The sequence below is a fragment of the Lithobates pipiens genome, unplaced genomic scaffold, assembly GCF_037356315.1.
Source record: "Lithobates pipiens isolate NorthernLeopardFrog02 unplaced genomic scaffold, aLitPip1_a1.2 Scaffold_198, whole genome shotgun sequence".
Classification (NCBI taxonomy): domain Eukaryota; kingdom Metazoa; phylum Chordata; class Amphibia; order Anura; family Ranidae; genus Lithobates; species Lithobates pipiens.
The window spans coordinates 200,994-225,472 of record NW_027507769.1 but is presented as its reverse complement, the minus strand read 5'-3'; the positions used below and the strand labels follow the sequence as shown (position 1 = coordinate 225,472).

Below are 24,479 nucleotides of genomic sequence, written 5' to 3'. Positions count from 1 at the left end.
AATACACACATTTCTATCACTTCCTGTCCTCTACATCTCCTCATCATCACCAATCATCATCATCCGTGTCCCCAATACACACATTTCTATCACTTCCTGTCCTCTACATCTCCTCATCACCACCAATCATCATCATCCGTGTCCCCAATACACACATTTCTATCACTTCCTGTCCTCTACATCTCCTCATCACCACCAATCATCATCATCCGTGTCCCCAATACACACATTTCTATCACTTCCTGTCCTCTACATCTCCTCATCACCTCCAATCATCATCATCATCCGTGTCCCCAATACACACATTTCTATCACTTCCTGTCCTCTACATCTCCTCATCATCACCAATCATCATCATCATCCGTGTCCCCAATACACACATTTCTATCACTTCCTGTCCTCTACATCTCCTCATCACCACCAATCATCATCATCCGTGTCCCCAATACACACATTTCTATCACTTCCTGTCCTCTACATCTCCTCATCACCACCAATCATCATCATCATCCGTGTCCCCAATACACACATTTCTATCACTTCCTGTCCTCTACATCTCCTCATCACCACCAATCATCATCATCATCATCATCATCATCATCCGTGTCCCCAATACACACATTTCTATCACTTCCTGTCCTCTACATCTCCTCATCATCACCAATCATCATCATCATCATCATCCGTGTCCCCAATACACACATTTCTATCACTTCCTGTCCTCTACATCTCCTCATCATCACCAATCATCATCATCATCATCATCCGTGTCCCCAATACACACATTTCTATCACTTCCTGTCCTCTACATCTCCTCATCACCACCAATCATCATCATCCGTGTCCCCAATACACACATTTCTATCACTTCCTGTCCTGCGCTGTGTCTCTATATATTATACAGTCAGTATTGTTTATTGATGTCTCATATTTCTCTTCCCTCAGGGTGAAGATGAGCATGGGACCGCCCAGTGGGCGGCGCTCTGTGTCTCCTCGGGTCCTCCTATTGGATATAAACCCTCCTGGTTGGGCGATGGTGAGGGCGGAGCTATGTGAGGCGTTGATGAATGTGCTGAGTCTGGCGGCATCGACGTCACCGAGAGGAGACCTACTGAGCATGTACACCGCAAGAGAGACCGCCCACTGCCTCCTCCCCCTACTGGTAATACCGGGAACTGCTCCTCTACTGGTAATACTGGGAACTGCTCCCCTACTGGTAATACTGGGAACTGCTCCCCTACTGGTAATACTGGGAACTGCTCCCCTACTGGTAATACTGGGAACTGCTCCCCTACTGGTAATACTGGGAACTGCTCTGCCTCCTGGTAATACTGGGAACTGCTCCCCTACTGGTAATACTGGGAACTGCTCCCCTACTGGTAATACTGGGAACTGCTCCCCATACTGCTAATACTGGTAGTACTGGGAACTGCTCCCCCTACTGGTAATACCGGGAACTGCTCCTCTACTGCTAATACTGGGAACTGCTCCCCATACTGCTATACTGGTAGTACTGGGAACTGCTCCCCTTACTGGTAATACTGGGAACTGCTCCCTCTACTGGTAATACTGGGAACTGCTCCCCTACTGGTAATACTGGGAACTGCTCCCCTTACTGGTAATACTGGGAACTGCTCCCTCTACTGGTAATACTGGGAACTGCTCCTCTACTGGTAATACTGGGAACTGCTCCCCTACTGGTAATACTGGGAACTGCTCCCCTTACTGGTAATACTGGGAACTGCTCCCCATACTGCTAATACTGGGAACTGCTCCCCTACTGGTAATACTGGGAACTGCTCTGCCTCCTGGTAATACTGGGAACTGCTCCCCTACTGGTAATACCGGGAACTGCTCCTCTACTGCTAATACTGGGAACTGCTCCCCATACTGCTAATACTGGGAACTGCTCCCCTACTGGTAATACTGGGAACTGCTCCCTCTACTGGTAATACTGGGAACTGCTCCCCCTACTGGTAATACTGGGACCTGCTCCCCCTACTGGTAATACTGGGAACTGCTCCCCCTACTGGTAGTACTGGGAACTGCTCCCCTTACTGGTAATACTGGGAACTGCTCCCTCTACTGGTAATACTGGGAACTGCTCCCCTACTGGTAATACTGGGACCTGCTCCCCCTACTGGTAATACTGGGAACTGCTCCCCTTACTGGTAATACTGGGAACTGCTCCCCTACTGGTAATACTGGGAACTGCTCCTCTACTGGTAATACTGGGAACTGCTCCTCTACTGGTAATACTGGGAACTGCTCCCCTACTGGTAATACTGGGACCTGCTCCCCTACTGGTAATACTGGGAACTGCTCCCCCTACTGGTAATACTGGGAACTGCTCCCCTTACTGGTAATACTGGGAACTGCTCCCCTACTGGTAATACTGGGAACTGCTCCCCTACTGGTAATACTGGGAACTGCTCCCCTTACTGGTAATACTGGGAACTGCTCCCCTTACTGGTAATACTGGCAACTGCTCCCCTTACTGGTAATACTGGGAACTGCTCCCCTGCTGGTAATACTGGGAACTGCTCCCTCTACTGGTAATACTGGGAACTGCTCCTCTACTGGTATACTGGGAACTGCTCCTCTACTGGTAATACTGGTAACTGCTCCCCTTACTGGTAATACCGGGAACTGCTCCCTACTGGTAATACCGGGAACTGCTCCCCTACTGGTAATACCGGGAACTGCTCCCTACTGGTAATACCGGGAACTGCTCCTCTACTGGTAATACCGGGAACTGCTCCTCTACTGGTAATACTGGGAACTGCTCCCCTTACTGGTAATACTGGGAACTGCTCCCCTTACTGGTAATACTGGGAACTGCTCCCCTTACTGGTAATACTGGGAACTGCTCCCTTACTGGTAATACTGGGAACTGCTCCCCTTACTGGTAATACTGGGAACTGCTCCCCTGCTGGTAATACTGGGAACTGCTCCCTCTACTGGTAATACTGGGAACTGCTCCCTCTACTGGTAATACTGGGAACTGCTCCCCCTACTGGTAATACTGGGAACTGCTCTCCCCTACTGGTAATACTGGGAACTGCTCCCCTACTGGTAATACTGGGAACTGCTCCCCCTACTGGTAATACCGGGAACTGCTCCCCTACTGGTAATACCGGGAACTGCTCCCCTACTGGTAATACCGGGAACTGCTCCCCTACTGTAATACCGGGAACTGCTCCTCTACTGGTAATACTGGGAACTGCTCCCCTACTGGTAATACTGGGAACTGCTCCCCCTACTGGTAATACTGGGAACTGCTCCCTCTACTGGTAATACTGGGAACTGCTCCCCCTACTGGTAATACCGGGAACTGCTCCCTCTACTGGTAATACTGGGAACTGCTCCTCTACTGGTAATACTGGGAACTGCTCTGCCTACTGGTAATACTGGGAACTGCTCTGCCTACTGGTAATACTGGGAACTGCTCCCCCTACTGGTAATACCGGGAACTGCTCCCCTACTGGTAATACCGGGAACTGCTCCTCTACTGGTAATACTGGGAACTGCTCCTCTACTGGTAATACTGGGAACCTGCTCCCCTACTGGTAATACTGGGAACTGCTCTGCCTACTGGTAATACTGGGAACTGCTCCTCTACTGGTAATACTGGGAACTGCTCTGCCTACTGGTAATACTGGGAACTGCTCCCCCTACTGGTAATACTGGGAACTGCTCTGCCTACTGGTAATACTGGGAACTGCTCCCTCTACTGGTAATACTGGGAACTGCTCCCCTCTACTGGTAATACTGGGAACTGCTCCCCCTACTGGTAATACTGGGAACTGCTCCCCCTACTGGTAATTACTGGGAACTGCTCCCCCTACTGGTAATACTGGGAACTGCTCCCCCTACTGGTAATACTGGGAACTGCTCCCCCCTACTGGTAATACTGGGAACTGCTCCCCCTACTGGTAATACTGGGAACTGCTCCCCCTACTGGTAATACTGGGAACTGCTCTGCCTACTGGTAATACTGGGAACTGCTCCTCTACTGGTAATACTGGGAACTGCCCCCTACTGGTAATACTGGGAACTGCTCCTGCCTACTGGTAATACTGGGAACTGGTGCCTACTGGTAATACTGGGAACTTCTCCCCCTACTGGTAATACTCGGAACTGGTGCCTACTGGTAAAACTGGGGGGTCAGTACCCAGCACTGGTGTCTGTTTCCTTACTGTTAATATTAATAATGGAGGTCAAGTACCTGTCCAGTATAGGAGTGAGGAAGCTACCAGGGATCCGGTATAGGGTAGAGAGGAAGGTACAGGGGTCCAGTATAGGTGTGAGGAAGGTAGAGGCGTCCAGTATAGGAGTGAGGAAAATACAGGGGTCCGTGTAGGTGTGAGGAAGGTAGAGGGGTCTGGTATAGGTATGAGGAAGGTAGAGGGTCCAGTATAGGTGTGAGGAAGGTAAAGGGGTCCGGTATAGGCGTGAGGAAGGTAGAGGGGACCAGTATAGGTGTGAGGAAGGTACAGGGGTCCAGTATAGGTGTGAGGAAGGTAGAGGGGTCCGGTACAGGTGTGAGGAAGGTACAGGGGTCTGGTATAGGTGTGATGAAGGTAGAGGGGTCCGGTATAGGTGTGATGAAGGTAGAGGGGTCCGGTATAGGTGTGATGAAGGTAGAGGGGGTCCAGTATAGGTGTGAGGAAGGTACAGGGGTCCGGTATAGGTGTGAGGAGGTACAGGGGTCCGGTATAGGTGTGATGAAGGTAGAGGGGTCCGGTATAGGTGTGATGAAGGTAGAGGGGGTCCAGTATAGGTGTGAGGAAGGTACAGGGGTCCGGTATAGGTGTGAGGAAGGTAGAGGAGTATGTATAGGAGTGAGGAAGGTAGAGCGGTCCGTTATAGGAGTGAGGAAGGTAGAGGGGTCCGGTATAGGTGTGAGGAAGGTACAGGGGTCCGGTATAGGAGTGAGGAAGCCCATCCAGTAAGTAGGACTTCTCCAGTAGGGTAGGTTGTCGTTTTGGCCCCTTTCTTCTCTTTTTTTTTGCTGAAGCTCCCAAGGCAGCTGCCTCTTGTGTCTTCCCCTCGGCCCCCCATCCCCCGTGTGATATGTAGATATATGGAATGGATGGAGGGGTCGTATCTCAGGTCTCTCCATCCTTCAATGGCTGTTTGTTTATTTTTTATTTTTGTAGCCTCTGAGAGGAAATTTCATTCGCCTTCACAGCTGCCTATCAGAGCTGTACTCGATCTGTGGGGAGGGCTCTCAGGCCCTGCGGACCCGCTCCTGTCTCTGGCCGTCCTGGATGCTCTGCAGCAGAACAGACAGCTGGCCCAGCACAGCGCCTATGGGGGTGGAGCACACAACTCCTTTGTAGAGGTAAATCTCTCCAATCATTACATACACTGGCCGAGCAGAAGACACGTGTGATTGGTGACATCGGTGGGGACATCCTCACATTCTAGGCCTTCTATGTACAGGTGTTGGTGTTGTCCACCCGACCGGGACAAGACCTGGCCTCTGAGCTGGATGAAGGCTTGAAGGAATCTGATCTCAGTACATTGCGAAGACTGCTGGTTGTCCAATTGTCATGTGATGTGGAGGACGGCGGGAGCAACGAGGCCACCCCTGACCCCACCAGACATCCAGATCACGGTATGTAGTATGAACATGTCTGTAGGTGTGTAGCCTCTTGTCTTCTACATACATGACGTGTCATTCCTAGTTATGCTCTCCATCTCCTCCATACCCCTCCATCTTCTACATACATGACGTGTCATTCCTGGTTATGTTCTCCATCTCCTCCATACCCCTCCATCTTCTACATACATGACGTGTCATTCCTGGTTATGTTCTCCATCTCCTCCATACCCCTCCATCTTCTACATACATGACGTGTCATTCCTGGTTATGTTCTCCATCTCCTCCATACCCCTCCATCTTCTACATACATGACGTGTCATTCCAGGTTATGTTCTCCATCTTCTCCATACCCCTCCATCTTCTACATACATGACGTGTCATTCCTAGTTATGTTCTCCATCTCCTCCATACCCCTCCATCTTCTACATACATCACGTGTCATTCCCTGGTTATGTTCTCCATCTCCTCCATACCCCTCAATCTTCTACATACATGACGTGTCATTCCCTGGTTATGTTCTCCATCTCCTCCATACCCCTCATCTTCTACATACATGACGTGTCATTCCTAGTTATGTGTCTCCATCTCCTCCATACCCCTTCATCTTCTACATACATGACGTGTCATTCCTGGTTATGTTCTCCATCTCCTCCATACCCCTCCATCTTCTACATGACATTGACGTGTCATTCCTAGTTATGTTCTCCATCTCCTCCATACCCCTTCATCTTCTACATACATGACGTGGTCATTCCTGGTTATGTTCTCCATCTTCTCCATACCCTCCATCTTCTACATACATCACGTGTCATTCCTGGTTATGTTCTCCATCTCCCTCCATACCCCTCCATCTTCTACATACATGACGTGTCATTCCTGGGTTATGTTCTCCATCTCCTCCATACCCCTCCATCTTCTACATACATGACGTGTCATTCCTAGTTATGTTCTCCATCTCCTCCATACCTTTCCATCTTCTACATACATGACGTGTCATTCCTGGTTATGTTCTCCATCTCTTCCATACCTCTTCATCTTCTACATACATGACGTGTCATTCCTAGTTATGTTCTCCATCTCCTCCATACCTCTTCATCTTCTACATACATGACGTGTCATTCCTAGTTATGTTCTCCATCTCCTCCATACCCCTCCATCTTCTACATACATCACGTGTCATTCCTGGTTATGTTCTCCATCTCCTCCATACCCCTTCATCTTCTACATACATGACGTGTCATTCCTAGTTATGTTCTCCATCTCCTCCATACCCCTCCATCTTCTACATACATGACGTGTCATTCCTGGTTGTGTTTCTCCATCTCCTCCATACCCCTTCATCTTCTACATACATGACGTGTCATTCCTGGTTATGTTCTCCATCTCCTCCATACCTCTTCTCTTCTACATACATGACGTGTCATTCCTGGTTATGTTCTCCATCTCCTCCATACCCCTCCATCTTCTACATACATGACGTGTCATTCCTAGTTATGTTCTCCATCTCCTCCATACCTCTTCATCTTCTACATACATGACGTGTCATTCCTGGTTATGTTCTCCATCTCCTCCATACCCCTCCATCTTCTACATACATGACGTGTCATTCCTGGTTATGTTCTCCATCTCCTCAATACCCCTCCATCTTCTACATACATGACGTGTCATTCCTGGTTATGTTCTCCATCTCCTCCATACCCCTCCATCTCTACATACATGACGTGTCATTCCTGGTTGTGTTCTCCATCTCCTCCATACCCCTCCATCTTCTACATACATGACGTGTCATTCCTGGTTATGTTCTCCATCTCCTCCATACCTCTTCATCTTCTACATACATGACGTGTCATTCCTAGTTATGTTCTCCCATCTCCTCCATACCCCTTCATCTTCTACATACATGACGTGTCATTCCTAGTTATGTTCTCCATCTCCTCCATACCTCTTCATCTTCTACATACATGACGTGTCATTCATAGTTATGTTCTCCATCTCCCTCCATACCCCTCCATCTTCTACATACTTGACGTGTCATTCCTGGTTATGTTCTCCATCTCCTCCATACCCCTCCATCTTCTACATACATGACGTGTCATTCCTGTTCTGTTCTCCATCTCTTCCATACCCCTCCATCTTCTACATACATGACGTGTCATTCCTGGTTATGTTCTCCATCTCCTCCATACCCCTCCATCTTCTACATACATGACGTGTCATTCCTGGTTATGTTCTCCATCTCCTCCATACCTCTTCATCTTCTACATACATGACGTGTCATTCCTGGTTGTGTTCTCCATCTCCTCAATATCCCTCCATCTTCTACATACATGACGTGTCATTCCTGGTTGTGTTCTCCATCTCCTCCATACCCCTCCATCTTCTACATACATGACGTGTCATTCCTAGTTATGTTCTCCATCTCCTCCATACCCCCTCCATCTTCTACATACATGACGTGTCATTCCTAGTTATGTTCTCCATCTCCTCCATACCCCTCCATCTTCTACATACATGACGTGTCATCCTGGTTGTGTTCTCCATCTCCTCCATACCCCTCCATACCCTCCATCTTCTACATACATGACGTGTCATTCCTAGTTATGTTCTCCATCTCCTCCATACCCCTCCATCTTCTACATACACGACGTGTCATTCCTAGTTATGTTCTCCATCTCCTCCATACCTCTTCATCTTCTACATACATGACGTGTCATTCCTAGTTATGTTCTCCATCTCCTCCATACCCCTCCATCTTCTACATACATGACGTGTCAATCCTGGTTTGTTCTCCATCTCCTCCATACCCCTTCATCTTCTACATACATGACGTGTCAATCCTGGTTGTGTTCTCCATCTCCTCCATACCCCTTCATCTTCTACATACATGACGTGTCAATCCTGGTTGTGTTCTCCATCTCCTCCATACCCCTTCATCTTCTACATACATGACGTGTCAATCCTGGTTGTGTTCTCCATCTCCTCCATACCCCTCCATCTTCTACATACATGACGTGTCATTCCTGATTGTGTTCTCCATCTCCTCAATATCCCTCCATCTTCTACATACATGACGTGTCATTCCTAGTTATGTTCTCCATCTCCTCCATACCTCTTCATCTTCTACATACATGACGTGTCATTCCTAGTTATGTTCTCCATCTCCTCCATACCCCTCCATCTTCTACATACATGACGTGTCAATCCTGGTTGTGTTCTCCATCTCCTCCATACCCCTTCATCTTCTACATACATGACGTGTCAATCCTGGTTGTGTTCTCCATCTCCTCCATACCCCTTCATCTTCTACATACATGACGTGTCAATCCTGGTTGTGTTCTCCATCTCCTCCATACCCCTTCATCTTCTACATACATGACGTGTCATTCCTAGTTATGTTCTCCATCTCCTCCATACCCCTCCATCTTCTACATGCATGACGTGTCATTCCTGGTTGTGTTCTCCATCTCCTCCATACCCCTTCATCTTCTACATACATGACGTGTCATTCCTAGTTATGTTCTCCATCTCCTCCATACCCCTTCATCTTCTACATACATGATGTGTCATTCCTGGTTATGTTCTCCATCTCCTCCATACCCCTCCATCTTCTACATACATGACGTGTCATTCCTGGTTATGTTCTCCATCTCCTCCATATCCCTCCATCTTCTACATACATGACGTGTCATTCCTGGTTATGTTCTCCATCTCCTCCATACCCCTCCATATTCTACATACATGACGTGTCATTCCTGGTTATGTTCTCCATCTCCTCCATACCCCTCCATCTTCTACATACATGACGTGTCATTCCTGGTTATGTTCTCCATCTCCTCCATACCCCTCCATCTTCTACATACATCACGTGTCATTCCTGGTTATGTTCTCCATCTCCTCCATACCCCTCCATCTTCTACATACATGACGTGTCAATCCTGGTTGTGTTCTCCATCTCCTCCATACCCCTTCATCTTCTACATACATGACGTGTCATTCCTAGTTATGTTCTCCATCTCCTCCATACCCCTCCATCTTCTACATACATGACGTGTCATTCCTGATTGTGTTCTCCATCTCCTCAATATCCCTCCATCTTCTACATACATGACGTGTCATTCCTGGTTATGTTCTCCATCTCCTCCATACCCCTTCATCTTCTACATACATGACGTGTCATTCCTGGTTATGTTCTCCATCTCCTCCATACCCCTCCATCTTCTACATACATGACGTGTCATTCCTAGTTATGTTCTCCATCTCCTCCATACCTCTTCATCTTCTACATACATGACGTGTCATTCCTGGTTATGTTCTCCATCTCCTCCATACCCCTCCATCTTCTACATACATGACGTGTCATTCCTGGTTATGTTCTCCATCTCCTCAATACCCCTCCATCTTCTACATACATGACGTGTCATTCCTGGTTATGTTCTCCATCTCCTCCATACCCCTCCATCTTCTACATACATGACGTGTCATTCCTGGTTGTGTTCTCCATCTCCTCCATACCCCTCCATCTTCTACATACATGACGTGTCATTCCTGGTTATGTTCTCCATCTCCTCCATACCCCTCCATCTTCTACATACATGACGTGTCATTCCTGGTTATGTTCTCCATCTCCTCCATACCCCTCCATCTTCTACATACATCACGTGTCATTCCTGGTTATGTTCTCCATCTCCTCCATACCCCTCCATCTTCTACATACATGACGTGTCATTCCTGGTTATGTTCTCCATCTCCTCCATACCCCTCCATCTTCTACATACATGACGTGTCATTCCTGGTTATGTTCTCCATCTCCCCCATACCCCTCCATCTTCTACATACATGACGTGTCATTCCTGGTTATGTTCTCCATCTCCTCCATACCCCTCCATCTTCTACATACATGACGTGTCATTCCTGGTTATGTTCTCCATCTCCTCCATACCCCTCCATCTTCTACATACATGACGTGTCATTCCTAGTTATGTTCTCCATCTCCTCCATACCCCTCCATCTTCTACATACATGACGTGTCATTCCTGGTTATGTTCTCCATCTTCTCCATACCCCTCCATCTTCTACATACATGACGTGTCATTCCTGGTTATGTTCTCCATCTTCTCCATACCCCTCCATCTTCTACATACATGACGTGTCATTCCTGGTTATGTTCTCCATACCCTTTCATCTTCTACATACATGACGTGTCATTCCTGGTTATGCTCTCCATCTTCTACATACATGACGTGTCATTCCTGGTTGTGTTCTCCATCTCCTCAATATCCCTCCATCTTCTACATACATGACGTGTCATTCCTGGTTGTGTTCTCCATCTCCTCCATATCCCTCCATCTTCTACATACATGACGTGTCATTCCTAGTTATGTTCTCCATCTCCTCCATACCTCTTCATCTTCTACGTACATGACGTGTCATTCCTAGTTATGTTCTCCATCTCCTCCATACCCCTCCATCTTCTACATACATGACGTGTCATTCCTGGTTATGTTCTCCATACCCTTTCATCTTCTACATACATGACGTGTCATTCCTGGTTATGCTCTCCATCTTCTACATACATGACGTGTCATTCCTAGTTATGTTCTCCATCTCCTCCATACCCCTCCATCTTCTACATACATGACGTGTCATTCCTGGTTATGTTCTCCATCTTCTCCATACCCCTCCATCTTCTACATACATGACGTGTCATTCCTGGTTATGTTCTCCATACCCTTTCATCTTCTACATACATGACGTGTCATTCCTGGTTATGCTCTCCATCTTCTACATACATGACGTGTCATTCCTGGTTGTGTTCTCCATCTCCTCAATATCCCTCCATCTTCTACATACATGACGTGTCATTCCTGGTTATGTTCTCCATCTCCTCCATACCCCTTCATCTTCTACATACATGACGTGTCATTCCTGGTTATGTTCTCCATCTCCTCCATACCCCTCCATCTTCTACATACATGACGTGTCATTCCTGATTGTGTTCTCCATCTCCTCAATATCCCTCCATCTTCTACATACATGACGTGTCATTCCTGGTTGTGTTCTCCATCTCCTCCATACCCCTTCATCTTCTACATACATGACGTGTCATTCCTGGTTATGTTCTCCATCTCCTCCATACCCCTCCATCTTCTACATACATGACGTGTCATTCCTGGTTATGTTCTCCATCTCCCCCATACCCCTCCATCTTCTACATACATGACGTGTCATTCCTGGTTATGTTCTCCATCTCCTCCATACCCCTCCATCTTCTACATACATGACGTGTCATTCCTAGTTATGTTCTCCATCTCCTCCATACCCCTCCATCTTCTACATACATGACGTGTCATTCCTGGTTATGTTCTCCATCTTCTCCATACCCCTCCATCTTCTACATACATGACGTGTCATTCCTGGTTATGTTCTCCATACCCTTTCATCTTCTACATACATGACGTGTCATTCCTGGTTATGCTCTCCATCTTCTACATACATGACGTGTCATTCCTGGTTATGTTCTCCATCTCCTCCATACCCCTCCATCTTCTACATACATGACGTGTCATTCCTAGTTATGTTCTCCATCTCCTCCATACCCCTCCATCTTCTACATACATGACGTGTCATTCCTGGTTATGTTCTCCATCTCCTCCATACCCCTCCATCTTCTACATACATGACGTGTCATTCCTAGTTATGTTCTCCATCTCCTCCATACCCCTCCATCTTCTACATACATGACGTGTCATTCCTGGTTATGTTCTCCATCTCCCCCATACCCCTCCATCTTCTACATACATGACGTGTCATTCCTGGTTATGCTCTCCATCTTCTACATACATGACGTGTCATTCCTGGTTATGTTCTCCATCTCCCCCATACCCCTCCATCTTCTACATACATGACGTGTCATTCCTGGTTATGCTCTCCATCTTCTACATACATGACGTGTCATTCCTGGTTGTGTTCTCCATCTCCTCCATACCCCTTCATCTTCTACATACATGACGTGTCATTCCTGGTTATGTTCTCCATCTCCTCCATACCCCTCCATCTTCTACATACATGACGTGTCATTCCTGGTTATGTTCTCCATCTCCCCCATACCCCTCCATCTTCTACATACATGACGTGTCATTCCTGGTTATGTTCTCCATCTCCTCCATACCCCTCCATCTTCTACATACATGACGTGTCATTCCTAGTTATGTTCTCCATCTCCTCCATACCCCTCCATCTTCTACATACATGACGTGTCATTCCTGGTTATGTTCTCCATCTTCTCCATACCCCTCCATCTTCTACATACATGACGTGTCATTCCTGGTTATGTTCTCCATACCCTTTCATCTTCTACATACATGACGTGTCATTCCTGGTTATGCTCTCCATCTTCTACATACATGACGTGTCATTCCTGGTTATGTTCTCCATCTCCTCCATACCCCTCCATCTTCTACATACATGACGTGTCATTCCTGGTTATGCTCTCCATCTTCTACATACATGACGTGTCATTCCTGGTTGTGTTCTCCATCTCCTCCATACCCCTCCATCTTCTACATACATGACGTGTCATTCCTAGTTATGTTCTCCATCTCCTCCATACCTCTTCATCTTCTACGTACATGACGTGTCATTCCTAGTTATGTTCTCCATCTCCTCCATACCCCTCCATCTTCTACATACATGACGTGTCATTCCTGGTTATGTTCTCCATCTCCTCCATATCCCTCCATCTTCTACATACATGACGTGTCATTCCGGGTTATGTTCTCCATACCCTTTCATCTTCTACATACATGACGTGTCATTCCTGGTTATGCTCTCCATCTTCTACATACATGACGTGTCATTCCTGGTTATGTTCTCCATCTCCTCCATACCCCTCCATCTTCTACATACATGACGTGTCATTCCTGATTGTGTTCTCCATCTCCTCCATACCCCTCCATCTTCTACATACGTTACGTGTCATTCCTAGTTATGTTCTCCATCTCCTCCATATCCCTCCATCTTCTACATACATGACGTGTCATTCCTGGTTATGTTCTCCATCTCCTCCATACCCCTCCATCTTCTACATACATGACGTGTCATTCCTGGTTATGTTCTCCATCTCCTCCATACCCCTCCATCTTCTACATACATGACGTGTCATTCCTGGTTGTGTTCTCCATCTCCTCCATACCCCTCCATCTTCTACATACATGACGTGTCATTCCGGGTTCCGTGTATTTATGGTGACATTCTAAGGCTCTCAGGGTTCCTCGTATGATATTTAGTTCCATGTTCCGGACCCTGGGCCGGGTATTTCTGGTCATGTAATGTTCTATGTTCTTTTAGGGTCGCACATCTATGATATTGAACTCCGGGTGAGCTCCGGGGATGTTCTCAGTCTGGAGAGTTTCTTCAAGGCCTGGCTGTTTGAGTCCGAGAGGGAAGAGGTCCGCCTCATCTTTCCTAAAGGAGACAGTAAGTGTGAGTATATAGTATATAATCATTGGGGGGGCATGGTGTTATATATACTGGCTATAAATCTAAACATGCTAAGAGTGAGTGTAGAATATGCTATCATTTAGATAGGGGGTAATTACTCTGGGGGGGGGGGGGATTGCAATGACTCATCTTGAACTGCCCCCATGACATAAATCTGGACCTCTCTCCATCCACAGTACAGATCATCTGTGATGTACACCGCCCTCTCCTCCCCCCTAGCCTCCTCCTTGGAGGTCTCCCTCATGATGGTGAACAAGAGCGGACCCCTGGAGCCCCCCAGACCCTCCGCATCCTCCGGTAAGACTGACCCTCCATGGCTGCCCTTCCTCTGTACTCCAGAGGTGACTGTGATCTTCTCTCCTTCCAGAGCTCTGTCCTCTCAGGGAGTGTGCGGCTCCATGCTGTATGGACTTCCATCCATTCTCAACCCCACTGCATGCTGGGAACTGGACTGGGATCAGCTGGAATCCAACCAGGAGAATTTCCAGGCCTTGTGTCACTGCCTGCAGGTGGGAACAGCAGTGCGGCTAATGATGGTGGGATAAGCTGGGTGGTCCCAGTATGATAACGCCCTCCTGTAGGTGGTCCCAGTATGATAACGCCCTCCTGTAGGTGGTCCCAGTATGATAACGCCCTCCTGTAGGTGGTCCCAGTATGATAACGCCCTCCTGTAGGTGGTCCCAGATAACGCCCCCCTATAGGTGGTCCCAGTATGATAGCTCTTCCCTGTAGGTGGTCCGGTAGGATGGCGCCCTCCTGTAGGTGGTCCCAGTAGGATGACGCCCTCCTGTAGCTGGTCCCGGTAGGATGGCGCACTCCTGTAGGTGGTCCCGGTAGGATGGTACCCCCTGTATGTTGTCCTGGTAGGATGGCACTCCCTGTAGGTGGTCCCGATAGGATGGCACTCCCTGTAGGTGGTCCCGGTAGGATGGCACTCCCTGTAGGTGGTCCCGGTAGGATGGCGCCCTCCTGTAGGTGGTCCCGGTAGGATGGCGCCCTCCTGCAGGTGGTCCAGGTAGGATGGGACCCCCTGTAGGTTGTCCTGGTAGGACGGCACTCCCTGTAGGTGGTCCCGGTAGGATGGTGCCCTTCTGTAGGTGATCTCGGTGTAGGATGGCACCCCCGTAGGTGGTCAAGGTAGGATGGTGCCCCCCCTCTGGATAGGTGAGGGGACCCCAAATGTCACTGCTATAGAGAAGGATTGGGGAGGGAACACTGTGGAAGGTTTTAAGCCAGACTCCTAGTGGTGGCTTTAGGTAGTACATCTGTCTCCTTATAATGTAGATTCAGTGCTGGGAGAAGTGCGGCCATCTATTTCTCCCCATTCTGCTGAAGCCCAAAGGAGGCCGCCTCTTCTGGCAACCCTTTGTCACCGCCCTCCCTTCTCTATCCCCCCGCCCTTTCCTCTCCCCCCCTTACTCTTACCCCCCTCCTCCACCCTCCCTTCTCTATCCCCCCCCACCCTTTCCTCTCCCCCTCTTACTCTTACCCCCCCTCCTCTATCCACCCCTTCCCTCCCCCAGTTCTTTTTTTTTTTTTAAACAATTTTTATTGAAAAGAGATAATAGGCACAAAGGTTCAGATATACAGCGAGATCCCCAACAATCGGGGGGAGTAAGATGTTAACAAAATTGCAAATTGAACATACAACAAGTTCGGTAATATTGTGTACATGAACATTCTTGGATTGAAAGGACCATAAAGGTGTGAGATGTATAGGTACAGACTGCTAGGTATAGGGCAACTACCAAGAGTGGGGAAAAGGGGGAGTTGAGATGGAGAGGAGCATAAGGGGGGCTTGGTATGATCTGCAGCAGGGGGCTAAGGAGATATCTGTCCCCGTGTGGTGGGAGGGCCCATCTGGGGGATGGGGTCGGAGCTCGAAGCAAGGGGGAATGGGTCTGTTTCAGAAAGGTCCAGGGGTAAATGGTAGGGCAGGGTAGGTAATAGATTTCCAAGTCGCTTCATGTAGGTTCCTGAAAGACGCTTCGGATAAAGGCTGGAGTGACGTCATGTTGGGGGTCTGTGGCATGAAGTGCAGTGGTATGTCTGTGTGCCTAGGTTGGAGGAGAATGGGCAGAAGGGTGTGGGTGGGAAAAGAGGGGAGAAGGAGAAAAAGAGAGGGAGGGGGGGAGGGGGGGTGGTGGGGAAGGGAAGCAGCCGTGGGATGTAAAGGTACAGGAGAGACTGGGGACGTTTGGGGTCCCCTTCCCCAGGACCCCCCGGAGCATGGAAATTGACACATAATTAGATATCTTGTTCGCCCTTCTGATCTGGTGATTTCCAAAGTAAATTAATATCATGATATGTAAATCCTCACAGCCAATCCTTAATTCAAAATGTCCTTATTTGTATGCGTCCAGGTAATCAGCAGTGGTCTGGAAGTGTTTCCAACAGGCCCATTTTGTGCTGAATTTAGAGGGGGTATCTCTGGACCCTCCCCCAGTTCTTTTAATTCTTTCACTCTTTCTTCATTCTCTATCTTGTAGAGCCGAGCGATGTCCCTCTTGGGGTGCAGTAGTCAGCGATCGGTGACTTGGGCCCCCCCGGTTTTGTCACATTTTATTGTCTCAGCGTCGGACTCCATGTCGTTACTGCTACGTCCGCTGGCTCCCCGGGAGCTTCTGCTTCTCATCAAACCACCAACACTTACTGGACCCGTCCCAGATGATGCTCTTAACCGAGTCCAGGTATGAGGGGGGTGTTCTACTACACTGTGCCTTCATACCGGGGGGGAGGGGGGCGTTCTACTACACTGTGCCTTCATACCGGGGGAGGGGGGTGTTCTACTACACTGTGCCTTCATACCGGGGGAGGGGGGTGTTTCTACTACACTGTGCCTTCATACCGGGGGGAGGGGGGCGTTCTACTACACTGTGCCTTCATACCGGGGGAGGGGGGTGTTCTACTACACTGTGCCTTCATACCGGGGGGAGGGGGGCGTTCTACTACACTGTGCCTTCATACCGGAGGGGAGGGGGGTGTTCTACTACACTGTGCCTTCATACCGGGGGAGGGGGGTGTTCTACTACACTGTGCCTTCATACCGGGGGGGAGGGGGGCGTTCTACTACACTGTGCCTTCATACCGGGGGAGGGGGGTGTTCTACTACACTGTGCCTTCATACCGGGGGGAGGGGGGCATTCTACTACACTGTGCCTTCATACCGGGGGGAGGGGGGCGTTCTACTACACTGTGCCTTCATACCGGGGGGAGGGGGGCGTTCTACTACACTGTGCCTTCATACCGGGGGAGGGGGGCGTTCTACTACACTGTGCCTTCATACCGGGGGCAGGGGGCGTTCTACTACACTGTGCCTTCATACCGGGGGAGGGGGGCGTTCTACTACACTGTGCCTTCATATCGGGGGAGGGGGGCGTTCTACTACACTGTGCCTTCATATTGGGGGCAGGGGGGCGTTCTACTACAATGTGCCTTCATACCGGGGGCAGGGGGGCGTTCTACTACACTGTGCCTTCATATTGGGGCAGGGGGGCGTTCTACTACAATGTGCCTTCATACCGGGGGCAGGGGGGCGTTCTACTACACTGTGCCTTCATATTGGGGGCAGGGGGGCGTTCTACTACAATGTGCCTTCATACCGGGGGGAGGGGGGCGTTCTACTACACTGTGCCTTCATACCGGGGGGAGGGGGGCGTTCTACTACACTGTGCCTTCATATTGGGGGCAGGGGGGCGTTCTACTACACTGTGCCTTCATACCGGCGGGAGGGGGGCGTTCTACTACACTGTGCCTTCATACCGGGGGGAGGGGGGCGTTCTACTACACTGTGCCTTCATACCGGGGGGGAGGGGGGCGTTCTACTACACTGTGCCTTCATACCGGGGGGAGGGGGGCGTTCTACTACACTGTGCCTTCATACTGGGGGGGAGGGGGGCGTTCTACTACACTGTGCCTTCATACCGGAGGGGAGGGGGGCATTCTACTACACTGTGCCTTCATATCGGGGGAGGGGGGCGTTCTACTACACTGTGCCTTCATACCGGAGGGGGGGAGGGGGGCGTTCTACTACACTGTGCCTTCATACCGGGGGGAGGGGGCGTTCTACTACACTGTGCCTTCATACCGGGGGTAGGGGGGTGTTCTACTACACTGTGCCTTCATACCGGGGGCGTTCTACTACACTGTGCCTTCATACCGGGGGCGTTCTACTACACTGTGCCTTCATACCGGGGGGGGGAGGGGGCGTTCTACTACACTGTGCCTTCATACCGGGGGGGAGGGGGCGTTCTACTACACTGTGCCTTCATACCGGGGGGAGGGGGGTGTTTTACTACACTGTGCCTTCATACCGGGGGGAGGGGGGCGTTCTACTACACTGTGCCTTCATACCGGGCAGGGCGTTCTACTACACTGTGCCTTCATACCGGGGGGGAGGGGGCGTTCTACTACACTGTGCCTTCATACCGGGGGGAGGGGGGTGTTTTACTACACTGTGCCTTCATACCGGGGGGAGGGGGCGTTCTACTACACTGTGCCTTCATACCGGGCAGGCGTTCTACTACACTGTGCCTTCATACCGGGGGAGGGGGCGTTCTACTACACTGTGCCTTCATACCGGGGGAGGGGGGCGTTCTACTACACTGTGCCTTCATACCGGGGGGTGTTCTACTATACTGTGCCTTCATATCAGGGGAGGGGGGCGTTCTACTACACTGTGCCTTCATACCGGGGGTAGGGGGGTGTTCTACTACACTGTGCCTTCATACCGGGGGCGTTCTACTACACTGTGCCTTCATACCGGGGGGGGAGGGGGGCGTTCTACTACACTGTGCCTTCATACCGGGGGCGTTCTACTACACTGTGCCTTCATACCGGGGGGGGGAGGGGGGCATTCTACTACACTGTGCCTTCATACCGGGGCGTTCTACTACACTGTGCCTTCATACCGGGGGGGGAGGGGGGCGTTCTACTACACTGTGCCTTCATACCGGGGGGGGAGGGGGGTGTTCTACTACACTGTGCCTTCATACCGGGGGGAGGGGGGCGTTCTACTACACTGTGCCTTCATACCGGGGGAGGGGGGCGTTCTACTACACTGTGCCTTCATACCGGGGGTAGGGGGGTGTTCTACTACACTGTGCCTTCATACCGGGGGGGCGTTCTACTACACTGTGCCTTCATACCGGGGGGGGGGGGGGGGGCGTTCTACTACACTGTGCCTTCATACCGGGCAGGCGTTCTACTACACTGTGCCTTCATACCGGGGGGAGGGGGCGTTCTACTACACTGTGCCTTCATACCGGGGGAGGGGGGCGTTCTACTACACTGTGCCTTCATACCGGGGGCAGGGGGCGTTCTACTACACTGTGCCTTCATACCGGGGGGTGTTCTACTATACTGTGCCTTCATATCAGGGGAGGGGGGCGTTCTACTACACTGTGCCTTCATACCGGGGGTAGGGGGGTGTTCTACTACACTGTGCCTTCATACCGGGGGCGTTCTACTACACTGTGCCTTCATACCGGGGGGGGGGAGGGGGGCGTTCTACTACACTGTGCCTTCATACCGGGGGGGGAGGGCGTTCTACTACACTGTGCCTTCATATCAGGGGGAGGGGGCGTTCTACTACACTGTGCCTTCATACCGGGGGGTGTTCTACTACACTGTGCCTTCATACCGGGGGGAGGGGGCGTTCTACTACACTGTGCCTTCATACCGGGGGGCGTTCTACTACAATGTGCCTTCATACCGGGGGGAGGGGGCGTTCTACTACACTGTGCCTTCATACCGGGGGGAGGGGGCGTTCTACTACACTGTGCCTTCATACCGGGGGAGGGGGGCGTTCTACTACACTGTGCCTTCATACCGGGGGGTGTTCTACTATACTGTGCCTTCATATCAGGGGAGGGGGGCGTTCTACTACACTGTGCCTTCATACCGGGGGCGTTCTACTACACTGTGCCTTCATACCGGGGGGGGAGGGGGGCGTTCTACTACACTGTGCCTTCATACCGGGGGGAGGGGGCGTTCTACTACACTGTGCCTTCATACCGGGGGGTGTTCTACTACACTGTGCCTTCATACCGGGGGGAGGGGGCGTTCTACTATACTGTGCCTTCATACCGGGGGGGGGAGGGCGTTCTACTATACTGTGCCTTCATACCGGGGGGGGGAGGGCGTTCTACTACACTGTGCCTTCATATCAGGGGGAGGGGGCGTTCTACTACACTGTGCCTTCATATCGGGGGAGGGGGGCGTTCTACTACACTGTGCCTTCATACCGGGCAGGCGTTCTACTACACTGTGCCTTCATACCGGGGGAGGGGGGCGTTCTACTACACTGTGCCTTCATACCGGGGGAGGGGGGCGTTCTACTACACTGTGCCTTCATACCGGAGGGGAGGGGGGCGTTCTACTACACTGTGCCTTCATACCGGGGGGAGGGGGCGTTCTACTACACTGTGCCTTCATACCGGGGGAGGGGGGCGTTCTACTACACTGTGCCTTCATACCGGGGGGAGGGGGCGTTCTACTACACTGTGCCTTCATACCGGGGCAGGGGGCGTTCTACTACACTGTGCCTTCATACCGGAGGGGAGGGGGGCGTTCTACTACACTGTGCCTTCATACCGGGGGGAGGGGGTGTTCTACTACACTGTGCCTTCATACCGGGGGAGGGGGGCGTTCTACTACACTGTGCCTTCATACCGGAGGGGGAGGGGGGCGTTCTACTACACTGTGCCTTCATACCGGAGGGGAGGGGGGCGTTCTACTACACTGTGCCTTCATACCGGGGGAGGGGGGCGTTCTACTACACTGTGCCTTCATACCGGGGGAGGGGGGCGTTCTACTACACTGTGCCTTCATACCGGGGGGAGGGGGCGTTCTACTACACTGTGCCTTCATACCGGGGGCAGGGGGCGTTCTACTGCACTGTGCCTTCATACCGGGGGGAGGGGGGTGTTCTACTACACTGTGCCTTCATACCAGGGGGAGGGGGGCGTTCTACTACACTGTGCCTTCATACCGGGGGGAGGGGGCGTTCTACTACACTGTGCCTTCATACCGGGGGCAGGGGGCGTTCTACTACACTGTGCCTTCATACCGGGGGGAGGGGGGCGTTCTACTACACTGTGCCTTCATACCGGGGGGAGGGGGCGTTCTACTACACTGTGCCTTCATACCGGGGGAGGGGGGCGTTCTACTACACTGTGCCTTCATACCGGGGGGAGGGGGGTGTTCTACTACACTGTGCCTTCATACCGGGGGGAGGGGGGCGTTCTACTACACTGTGCCTTCATACCGGGGGAGGGGGGCGTTCTACTACACTGTGCCTTCATACCGGGGGGAGGGGGGTGTTCTACTACACTGTGCCTTCATATCAGGGGGAGGGGGCGTTCTACTACACTGTGCCTTCATACCGGGGGGAGGGGGGCGTTCTGCTACACTGTGCCTTCATACCGGGGGGAGGGGGGCGTTCTGCTACACTGTGCCTTCATACCGGGGGGAGGGGGGCGTTCTACTACACTGTGCCTTCATACCGGGGGAGGGGGACGTTCTACTACACTGTGCCTTCATACCGGGGGGAGGGGGCGTTCTACTACACTGTGCCTTCATACCGGGGGGAGGGGGGCGTTCTGCTACACTGTGCCTTCATACCGGGGGGAGGGGGGCGTTCTACTACACTGTGCCTTCATACCGGGGGGAGGGGGGCGTTCTACTACACTGTGCCTTCATAGCGGGGGGGAGGGGGCGTTCTACTACACTGTGCCTTCATACTGGGGGGAGGGGGGCGTTCTACTACACTGTGCCTTCATACTGGGGGGAGGGGGGCGTTCTACTACACTGTGCCTTCATACCGGGGGGAGGGGGGCGATCTACTACACTGTGCCTTCATACTGGGGGGAGGGGGGCGTTCTACTACACTGTGCCTTCATACCGGGGGGAGGGGGGCGTTCTACTACACTGTGCCTTCATACCGGGGGGAGGGGGCGTTCTACTACACTGTGCCTTCATACCGGGGGGAGGGGGGCGTTCTGCTACACTGTGCCTTCATACTGGGGGGAGGGGGGCGTTCTACTACACTGTGCCTTCATACTGGGGGGAGGGGGGCGTTCTACTACACTGTGCCTTCATACCGAGGGGAGGGGGGTGTTCTACTACACTGTGCCTTCATACCGGGGGAGGGGGGTGTTCTACTACACTGTGCCTTCATACCGGAGGGGAGGGGGTGTTCTACTACACTGTGCCTTCATACCGGGGAGGGGGCGTTCTACTGCACTGTGCCTTCATACCGGGGGAGGGGGCGTTCTACTGCACTGTGCCTTCATACCGGGGGAGGGGGGTGTTCTACTACACTGTGCCTTCATACCGGGGGGAGGGGGCGTTCTACTACACTGTGCCTTCGTATCAGGGGGAGGGAGAGTGCTGGGCATGTAGATATCAGTCTCCCGGCTCTGTAGTTGACCCATCTTTCTCTCCTATCTTAGGAAGCTTGGCTGGGTTGGAGGAGGAGTCGCTGTACAACCCTCCACAGACATAATAGGGGGTCCTGTACACAGATATAACGGGGGGGGGGGTGCTGTACACAGATATAATGGGGGGGGTGCTGTACACAGATATAATGGGGGGGTGTTGTACACAGATATAATTGGGGGGTCCTGTACACAGATATAATTGGGGGGTCCTGTACACAGATATAACAGGGGGGTGCTGTACACAGATATAACGGGGGGTGCTGTACACAGATATAATTGGGGGGTCCTGTACACAGATATAATGGGGGGGTCCTGAACACAGATATGAGGGGGTGCTGTACACAGATATGAGGGGGTGCTGTACACAGATATAATGAGGGGGTGCTGTACACAGATATAATGGGGGGGTGTTGTACACAGATATAATTGGGGGGTCCTGTACACAGATATAACAGGGGGGTGCTGTACACAGATATAACGGGGGGTGCTGTACACAGATATAATTGGGGGGTCCTGTACACAGATATAATGGGGGGGTCCTGAACACAGATATGAGGGGGTGCTGTACACAGATATGAGGGGGTGCTGTACACAGATATAATGAGGGGGTGCTGTACACAGATATAATGAGGGGGTGCTGTACACAGATATAATGGGGGGGGTGCTGTACACAGATATAATGGGGGGGTGCTGTACACAGATATAATGGGGGGTCCTGTACACAGATATAATGGGGGGGTGCTGTACACAGATATAATGGGGGGGTGCTGTACACAGATATAATGGGGGGGTGCTGTACACAGATATAATGGGGGGGTGCTGTACACAGATATAACGGGGGGGTGCTGTACACAGATATAACGGGGGGGTGCTGTACACAGATATAATGAGCGGGTGCTGTACACAGATATAACGGGGGGTGCTGTACACAGATATAATGGGGGGGTGCTGTACTCAGATATAACGGGTGGTGCTGTACACAGATGTAATGGGGGGGGTGCTGTACACAGATATAATGAGGGGGTGCTGTACACAGATATAACGGGGGGGTGCTGTACACAGATATAACGGGGGGGTGCTGTACACAGATATAACGGGGGGGTGCTGTACACAGATATAACGGGGGGGTGCTGTACACAGATATAACGGGGGGGTGCTGTACTCAGATATAACGGGTGGTGCTGTACACAGATGTAACGGGGGGGTGCTGTACACAGATATAATGGGGGGTGCTGTACACAGATATAACGGGGGGGGGGGCGCTGTACACAGATATAATGGGGGGGGGCGCGCTGTACACAGATATAATGGGGGGGGGCGCTGTACACAGATATAATGGGGGGGTGCTGTACACAGATATAATGGGGGGGGGTCCTGTACACAGATATAATGGGGGGGCGTTGTACACAGATATAATTGGGGGGTGCTGTACACAGATATAATTGGGGGGTGCTGTACACAGATATAATTGGGGGGTGCTGTACACAGATATAATGGGGGGGTGCTGTACACAGATGTAATGGGGGGGGGGTGCTGTACACAGATATAATGGGGGGGTGCTGTACACAGATATAATGGGGGGGGTGCTGTACACAGATATAATGGGGGGTGCTGTACACAGATATAATGGGGGGGTGCTGGACACAGATATAATGGGGAGGGTGCTGTACACAGATGTAACGGGGGGTGCTGTACACAGATGTAACGGGGGGGTGCTGTACACAGATGTAACGGGGGGGGTGCTGTACACAGATGTAACGGGGGGGGTGCTGTACACAGATGTAATGGGGGGGTGCTGTACACAGATATAATGGGGGGGGTACTGTACACAGATATAATGGGGGGTCCTGTACACAGATATAATGGGGGGGGGCGTTGTACACAGATATAATTGGGGGGTCCTGTACACAGATATAATGGGGGGGTGC

The 24,479-nt window shown here is 51.3% G+C and overlaps 1 protein-coding gene across 2 annotated transcripts in view; it reads left to right on the top strand.

Moving 5' to 3' along the window:
- Nucleotides 1-911: 911 nt before the first annotated feature.
- M1AP (meiosis 1 associated protein) overlaps nucleotides 912-24,479 on the top strand; it is a 41,663-nt gene continuing 18,095 nt past the window's right edge. The window contains exons 1-7 of one of the 2 annotated variants that reach the window (XM_077494000.1): nucleotides 912-1,162; nucleotides 5,195-5,347; nucleotides 5,449-5,623; nucleotides 13,958-14,086; nucleotides 14,287-14,407; nucleotides 14,478-14,619; nucleotides 16,600-16,800. In XM_077494000.1, the coding sequence (XP_077350126.1) occupies nucleotides 953-1,162; nucleotides 5,195-5,347; nucleotides 5,449-5,623; nucleotides 13,958-14,086; nucleotides 14,287-14,407; nucleotides 14,478-14,619; nucleotides 16,600-16,800 (1,131 nt within the window). In that variant the 5' untranslated portion in view covers nucleotides 912-952. Of the gene's footprint in view, nucleotides 1,163-5,194; nucleotides 5,348-5,448; nucleotides 5,624-13,957; nucleotides 14,093-14,286; nucleotides 14,408-14,477; nucleotides 14,620-16,599; nucleotides 16,801-24,479 lie in introns of both variants that reach the window. The other variant, XM_077493999.1, reaches the window with a different exon arrangement.